Source organism: Serinus canaria, chromosome 2 (assembly GCF_022539315.1).
Source record: "Serinus canaria isolate serCan28SL12 chromosome 2, serCan2020, whole genome shotgun sequence".
Taxonomy (NCBI): Eukaryota; Metazoa; Chordata; class Aves; order Passeriformes; family Fringillidae; genus Serinus; species Serinus canaria.
The window spans coordinates 150,075,603-150,084,144 of NC_066315.1; the positions used below are offsets into that span (position 1 = coordinate 150,075,603).

The 8,542-nt window shown below is 48.2% G+C and overlaps 1 protein-coding gene across 1 annotated transcript; it reads right to left on the reverse strand.

Moving 5' to 3' along the window:
* Positions 1-1,956: 1,956 nt before the first annotated feature.
* Positions 1,957-5,936, reverse strand: LOC103826656 (lymphocyte antigen 6E-like). Its single transcript, XM_009102099.4, has 3 exons — positions 5,769-5,936; positions 3,160-3,279; positions 1,957-2,403 (listed from the first exon to the last, which is right to left on the reverse strand). The coding sequence occupies exons 1-3, from the start codon at positions 5,818-5,820 to the stop codon at positions 2,195-2,197; spliced, it is 381 nt and encodes a 126-aa protein (XP_009100347.1). The 5' UTR covers positions 5,821-5,936; the 3' UTR covers positions 1,957-2,194.
* Between the last annotated feature and the right edge of the window lie 2,606 nt (positions 5,937-8,542).

An 8,542-nucleotide genomic window follows, 5' to 3' on the forward strand; every position in this document is an offset into this window, starting at 1 on the left:
AGCCAGCCCACGTTGGGATTTATCGCCAGCAACATCCCCTGACAGGTTCAGAAATAGCAGCTCAGGCACTGCTTTTTTTTTTTTTCTCCCCTTCCCTCAAAATCTCATCCACGCCAAACCTTAAAATATCTCCTGTCTCCTGCAAGCTGCCGAGATTTGGAGAGGGACAGAATGGATTTCTTCAAGGCTTTATTGCAGGATTCCTGACAGATTTTCCACGAGGTGCTCCTGAAATCTTCCAGCTGGTCCATATGGCCCTCTGATATTTTGTCCCTACCAGGGCCAGGTGACAGAAAGAAAGGAGCCCATGAGGGCAGGAAGGGCACAGATGACATGAGAAGAACTGAGAAAAAGGAGGAGTTAAAATCCCAGTTTTCAAGAATTTGGAATTCATGAAATTCAGGATGATTTTCTGAAGAGTAACAGGGGATTTAACTGGAGGTGAAAGTGGAAGGTGAGGTGGAAAAATTTATTTCCCTTGACACAGTGGAGTGGAGAAGGAAAGGAGGAGAATGTTTTGCTTATCTTGTTCTAAACCTGGTTGAAATCACATGGGAAGGGCAAACAATTGCTTATTTTGGGGGGAAAATGCAATTTTCATCCAACAAGTGCCGAAATGCAAAAGTAGCTGTGAAATTCAGATCTTATTACTAAATGTGGAACTTCAAGTCAGCCGAAAGCTTTGAGAAGCATCTCAGAAACTACTGTGATTAACACCAAGAGATTTTGTGTTAAAAGTGATTTTAAAAAGTGCAAAGCCCCAAGTTTCTGGAGGAACAGTCCCCTCAGAAATTCTACAACAATTCCACTTCAGTTATCCCATTGAAATAAATTCCAGAACACCCTTCCTGACCAGAAATTAAATCTTTATAGGATGACTAAGCCTAATCTCATTTTTACAACCTTCACCCAGCACTGCTGTTTCTCCCCGTTGCACGGAAACACATGGAATTTGCAGTGCTGGTGGAGTAGGATTCTCCTCAAATCCAGCACAGGATTGCCCTCAAATCCAGCACAGGATTCCACTCAAATCCAGTAGGATTCCTCTCAAATCTAGAGCAAGATTCCCATCAAATCCAGCACAAAATTCTCCTCAAATCCAGCTCAAGATTCCTCTCAAATCCAGTGCAGGATTCCTCTCAAATCTTGACCAAGATTCCCCTCAAATCCAGCACCAGATTCCCCTCAAATCCAGCACCAGATTCCCCTCAAATAAAACAGGGCTGGAGGCTTCTTTTCCAGGTGCCACTATAAAGACCCTCCCAAAATTCAGTGCTGCACTTTTCCACACTCTCCAGCTCCAAGATTGTTTTATTTGCCTATTTTAGCTGTAGTTCTGCTCCTCCAAGAGCTGAAGGGGATCTCCATCCCATCCCCACCATCCCCAAGCCTGGAAATGCAGCAGAAACCCTGGAAAGAGACGGAGCAGAGAGCTCCCCAGTCAGCTCAGACACCATCACCTTTTCCAGGCTCTTCCTGCCCGTTTCCCACAGGAAAATCAGGAGCAATCACTCAGCAGCTTCTCCAAGCAGGCACAGGGGTCTCCTTTCCATGAGGACAGATTCCAGCAGCATTTTCCTTACCTTGAGCGTCTCCAGCATCTTGGGGTGGGGCCTTTACCCGTTTCAAAAGCTGGAGCAACCCACCTTGCAGAGATCCCAGGAGAACTTCCCAGTGCAAATTCCTGCAGGACCAAATTCCTGGTCCTGTCTCAGCATCTGCAAGACAATTCCTGCCGTTGTTTTCAATGGGAACAATACAAACATCTCTGACCTTTCCTTATCTCAGAGGGATCTGGGAGACCATCTGGCTCTGTGGAGTGTCTGGAGCTGCTGGATGGAAGGAAGTTAGGAGAGGCAGCCTGGAGAAGGCTCCCAAGTGCTAAAAAGAGGAATTCAATGTGAAGCAGAGATGATTTCTCAGGCTGGTCCTGGTGCAGATACAACAAACACACTCTAGAATAACACAAATCTTTATTTTGTCCAACAATTATCACACACGTGCTATCAAAAGAGCTTTTCCAGGGGAAAAATTAGTATAAAACAACAGGGGGGGAAAAATAGGTGCCGTGTTGGGATCTGAAGCAACGTCTTGGAATACAACAGGGTCGCTGCTGGAAACCCTCGGCTGAGGTTTCTCACTTGGGGAATTCCTCGTGGCTTCTCGGGTGGTCACAATCTTCTGCCAGGCCTTATCACAATCCCACCCTGAGCACACAGATCAAACTTCCCAGGATTCCCAGCAGGACCACGGCGTAGTTGATCCGGATGCTGTTGGCGCCGCTGAAGTTGCACAGGGAGGTGCTGCAGCACTTGGTGGAATAAGCGGCCATCCCGAAATTCACGTTGGTCTCGGGACAGTCCACGGAGCATTTCTTGGTGATGCGGTGTCCCACGTCCTTGCCTGGGTGGAGAAGGGGTGAGAAAGGAGAGCTGGGATTTAGGATTCTGTTGGAAGAGCTGACCAGAGGAGAGGGATTTGCAGTTCCCTTAATTTTCCGCAGAGCAGTAAAAGCTCTCGGGGGGTTTGACAGGGCTGGGTGTGAATCCACAAGTCCTGGATCAAATGTGGGATGCAGGGAAGTCCTTGAATGAAACCCAGACCGGCCTAAATCTCTGATCTGGTGGTGGCCAGTCAAAGTTTAGCCTCAAGACCTTGGAGGTCTTTCCCAAGCTAAATGATTCCTGTAGGACAGCAATTCCAATGCATTCCCAATGCATTTTTTCAATGCATTCCGATTCCAATGCGTTTTTTCAAAACCACGTAATTGGCACCCAACCCCTTTCTATTCTCCATCCCAGAACATCTCAGATCAAACAACAGAGGCTGCCCCTGAAATTTGGGTGTTCCAGCCCGCCCTTCCACAAGGCGGTGAGGCCCTGGCACAGGTTTTCCAGAGAAGCTGTGGCTCTCCCATCCCTGGAAGTGTCAAAAGCCAGGCTGGAACAACCTGGGGTAGTGGGAGGTGTCCCTGGAACAAGACGATCCTGAAGGTCCCTTCTACCTCAAAGGATTCGCACTCATCACATTGAGACACTTCAACCTCAAAATCATCACTTCTTTCCAACAAAACCATCGATTTCCATCAATTCCCTTTAAAAAGTTGCGCACCAACATCTCTAGAAGAAAACAAAAGAAATCCCATTTTCTGGGGCTCACCAAATCCAGCAGTGCTGTAGGTGGTTGTGCAGTATTTCTCATGGTCCTCACACTTGTAGGTTTTCATGCAGTTCCAGTTGGAATGTTCGTTGTCACAGATGTAGCAAAACAGGGAGGAAGCTGGAAAAAATACCCACAACACAGATTAGTGATTCCCAGCAATTCCCTCCTGGGGAAAAAAAAAAGTGCCAAAAGCCTTGGAAAATACAAGGGGAAAAGTCTGGCGTGAACAACTTTTCCCAGCAAGTGAAATAAGTTTGGGTTTGATTAACGGAGCTGAGAAAACAAGTGCAGAGAGCAAACCAAATTTTCTTTCTGGCCTGGAGATTTTAAGGGGTTAAATTTACGTTTTTCAGCCTGAGCAGCATTTTCAGGTGATTTTTTTTCTTCTCCCCAGGATCCACGTTGGCCTTGTTGAAAACCAACCTCCAAAAGCAAAGTCCGGGCAAGGAGAGGAGGAACTGGCCCAATCTAAAGATCAATTTTAAATATTTTCACCCTACATCTGCAAAACCCTGCCCAGACATGAATTAATTAATGCCTGGTGACACCCCTGGGAGTCAAATTGAGGCACCACGGTAAAGGGAGTTCCCTGGAAGAGGCTGCCTGGGACAATGGATGGATTATTCCTATCAGCACCTGGAACAGGGTGTTCTCCATGATATCTTTTCCATAGTGATGAGCCAGGTCTATCCAAGAGCCAGAAAAAAAGTGGGATATTATTGGGCACAACTGAAGTAAATTGAGTAAAACTTCCAGGTTGGCCATTAGAACACAGAAGTGCCTTCTCGTTCCTCAGAGGTGGATTCACAGTTGGTGGGAATTGTTTCCCCCCTGCCCAAAATTCCAAGAAATGCTCCTCGTTTTGGGGCAGGGCTGACAGAGGCAGCTGGGCTGCTCCCAGGAAATCCTGCTCCCTTGTCACCAGCGATGAAGAGCTCTTGGTTGAAGGTGAGCAAAAATTACAAACCAGCGAGGGGTCTCCATGAGGCTGAGATTTCCCTGGTTCTGTTTTTCCTGACTTTCTCAGCCCAGGAAGGCTTTTTTTTTTTTTTTTTTTTTTTTTTCTTTTTTTTTTTTTTTTTCCACAGAACACTCCTTCCAATCAAACTTGGACTTGTTTTAATTAAGAAAACCCCTCCCAGTGGCCCTTCAACATTTGTTTTCGATTCAGGCTCTCATCTGAGGTTGATTCTGCCCATGACACTCGGCTAAACAATTCCAGAAACAGTTTTAAAAGGGAACTGAAAGCCCTTTTGGTCTCTGACTATCCCAAGGAGAGGAAAAAAGGCCTCCCCTCTGTGATCTGGGGAGCTCTGGGCATCTCAGCACAGGACTGGCTTGCTCTGAAACCTTCCCAGATGCTTCAAGGAAAGTTGGACAGGGTTTGGAACGACCTGGGACAGTGGAAGGATGGATCTGGAGGATCTTTAAGGTCCTTTCCAATCCAAACCCTTTAATCATTTTCTGGTTCTCTGCTCTTTTCCAGTGCCAGGTGTTACAAGCTCAGGGGCTCTCTGTAGCAGGAGGTGAAATCAGCCTTGTTGCGAACTGGATTCAAGTTCTCCCTTCCATCTCTCACTATTTCTCCATCACTTGGGAATTTTCAGCCTCCCACCTCTCCTCTGGAGGCTCCCCAGCCCGAGCTGGGGGCTCCTGTCCCTCTGCAGGCAAAGCAAACCCCAGACCTGGCGAGGATTATTGCGGTTTACAGACCCTGGAGCTCTCCCTGATCTGTTTTTCTGCCAAATTCCCCCAACCACTTCCTGCTGCAGATGGAGCCGAGTCCTCAGCTCGTGCCTGAGAGCAGCTGAAAGTGCTGATGCTCCCTAAGTGATCCAAGGAAAATCCCTTCCAGCCAGGAAACAGTAACATTAGAGCTGCTCTAAAGCCTTTCCTGCGTCTGCTCTCCACCCTCCATTAGCTGGAGTCTTGCAAATGCAGCCAGAAAAAACCTTTACGGTGCAAATTGTGCTCCTCGGGCTGGCAAATCCATGCCCCGAGCCAAGATTTCCCAACTGGATATTCCGCCACAATTATCCAGGTACGGCTGGGCCGCCTTTTAAAGAGGACAAGAGCAGAGCATTGTGCGTTGTGCATCCCATTCCAAACACACTCCCAGGCACTTAACAGCTCTTCCAATTTAGGAGCAAAGAGCTCTGAGGCTTTCAAATACCTGCCAGCAGCCTCATTACCTAATTGGAGTTGTGGGGAATAAAGTGAAATGCTGGCAGGAGATGTGGTGCCAAGACCAGCCACGCTTTCCTCCGCAACAGCTCCTCGAGTTTCATTCAGGAACAAAAATCCAACCAAAGGCAAAAACTCTGAGCCCTGCTTGATTCCTGTCAGCATTTTTCAGGTCGTGTCTTCAGCTGTGAGTGGTTGGAGCTGGATAGCTGAGGGTGTGAGAAACCAGAGTTCATCTCCTCTGGGTCACAGAGAACCCACCCAGGAGCGAGGACTCCACCACACCAAATATTTCTGGCTGTGGCTGACACCAAAAAACACCCCACCAAGACCTCAGCAGCTGCAACAAAAGCTGCCAAACCCTCTTGTCCCTCATTTATCTCCTCGTTTTTCCTCTCCTCTGGCTCTGCCAGCCTCCTTACCTTGCTGGGCACACAGGACTGCAGCCAGCAGGGCCACCAGAAAAGCCTTCATGGTTGGTCCTCGTGCCCTCGGAGCTGGAGCAGTGTGGGAAGATGCACCCCAGGAAGGTTTTATACCAGCCCTGCCTCGTCCCTGGCTTCCTTTGATTGCAATAATTTGAGGTTTGGGCAGCGGCAGCACCCAAGATGTGATCAGTGCTGGGCGTGTTTGTGCGTAGGGGCCCATTATGAGGCTGCAGACAGCAATGTTTTTTTACCTCTCCTTCTCATCCAGTCTTTTTTTCCGGGGCCTGCTCCTGTCTGCATTGCTAATTTGTGGAGTAATTGGGCTGATCCAAACACAGAATCCTTTTTTGGGCTGAGCCACAAAACCTGGAGTGAGTCAGGGCATGGCTGGGGTGCCACCTTGCTTGCTGGCACCCTCCATCCTTTCTCTCTGCCATGGAATGGGAGCTTAATATCTCTGGGAGGTGGGAGAGGAGGCAAGGAAAGATTTTTGGATTGTCCACAGCCATTCAGAATTATCTCCCTCGTGCAAAATGCTTTAAGCAGGAAGCAGCAGCATTCCTTCAGTCATGGAATCATGGAAAGGTTTGGGCTGAAAGGGACCTTAGAGATGCTCTTGTTCCACCCCTGATCCCACTGTTTTTGCCTGGAGATGCCACTCAGAGGCTCCAACAGCCCAGGCAGGGATGGGGGTTTGATGCTTTTGTTTTGTTCTGCTGTCCTCCAGAACCATCCAGGGTTTCCAGGTGACAATGTTTGTTGCTCCCTGGAGACCAACTCCGGACTCTGTCAGGTTTTTCCAGTCCCCCATGACCTTTCCAGTCTTTCTGGGCTCCCTCCTTCTGCTCCCACACCACCTCTTGACTCAGGGTGCAGAGGAGCCAAGTGACTCAGGCTGCAGGAGAGGCACAGAGTGCATGCAGGCACCTGCAGGAGTTAAAAATCTGAAAATGGCCGTGAAAATGACTGAGAAATAAAAGAAATCCTGCCCAAAAAAGTCTTGGCAGGACCCTTTGGAGGGAGAAGTGACCAAGGGGAGCTCAGGGTCAAGGTTTGTAAGGTCACGAATGGTGTGGAAACAGAAGAAATAACATCCCGGTGCTCTTTGTTTTCCCCAAATTAATCACAGAATCCCGGGATGCCTTGAGTTGGGAGGGACCTAAAAGGATCAGTGAGGCCAACTCCTGCCCTGCTCAGGCAAAATCCTGGGAAGCTGGACCCATTCCTAACCCCTGTTCGGAGTTTTTTTGCTTTTAATAATTTTTTCTTTGCCCATTTCCTCCTTTTTTTCTGCAGCAGCTTCAACCCTCAGTGATTCTGTCTCAGCGCCCAGAGGGTGGAGGGGATGAGCCCCCAGTTTTCCAAGTTTTCCATTCTGTTCTGTGGTCTGACCTTGAGCAGGAATCTTGAACTATTTCATCTTTCAGCGAGGATGTGAAAGGCCCACGTGACAGATAATGCAGCAACAATATTTCAGAAATAATCTGGGGGAAAAAAAACACATTGTCTCTGAGCAAGATTCTTTATAAATGCAGGCATGAAAAACATCAGGCAGGAAACGGGATCTGCTGGAGCAGGGAGGGGAAACAAACAGGTATTAATCCACATGTTTGTTTAACGTCTAACACCAGAATTGTCTCAGTCAGCTGGAAAAATGGAAAAGGAGACTTCCTTCCCTTTCATCCCATCAAAAATCCCAAAATGAAAATGAATTATCACCCCAAATCCAGCTCATCTCGGAGCCAATCGAGCAGAAAAATGCAGCTTCTCAGCGGGAAGAGGGAACAAGGCTTGAACACAGCCCACAACAAGAAAGAAGAAAAGCTCTGGAATTAAAACAAATAAATGAGCAGTAAATAAATGAGGCTGTTAAAACAAAGTGCAGCTGAATAGAAAAAATGTCAAGTGAGAAATGGGCTGTGGGAAGTGGGAATGTGAGAAAGCTTTTAAATAGATTGGAGAGAGGAGAGGTTAATAATAATAATAATAATAAACAAGATTAATATTTCAGGCAGAAGTGGAAAGAGAGAAGCAGGGAGCAGAGAAATATTGGTGCAAAGCAAAATAATTCAAGGCAGACACACAAAGCTTGGGGGGAAATAATTAAGGACAGGCAGAGTGAGGGAAAGGAGGAAGATGGGATGGGAGGGAAGTCCCTCCTGTGTGGAAAATGTAATTTTCTTGTGTGCAGACCCTGTTCAGGTGCTAAAAACAGCCCTCCAAGGGGCTGGGAAGCTGCAGGATTCCCCAAATCCCAGTTTAGCCGACCACTGGGGGCTCCTGTGTGACCTGGATGGGGAAAGCATCCCAGGCATCACCTGACCCCTATCCCTGTGTCCCCAGGGGAGGCTGCCAAGGCTCTGGGAGGCATCCCAGGCTCTGGCCAGGTCCCAAATCCCTGCTATTCTTGGGCCCTGTTGGCATTGCAGTCACGGCCAGGGCCACTGCAAGGGCTCTGGGCTCCAACCAGCACCATGACACCAGAGGGAACGCTGCCTTTGGAAGCAAAATCCAGTTTTTTTTCCAAGCAAGGGAAGAAAATCCAGGGCAAAGACAACTGAGGGATTGGGAGTGTAAGTGGTGCCAGGAGAACAGGGCAGGGAAGTGTTAAAACCATTTCCCAGGGACATGAAAAAAGCAGGGTGAGGGGAGGGCAGCAGGGTGAGCCTGGCAGCGGAAACTGGGCCAGGTGGGTGTCACCTGCTGGGTGTCACCCGGTGGGTGTCACAAGGGGAATTAAAACAGTTAACAGGGCCTGGAAGTTTTAG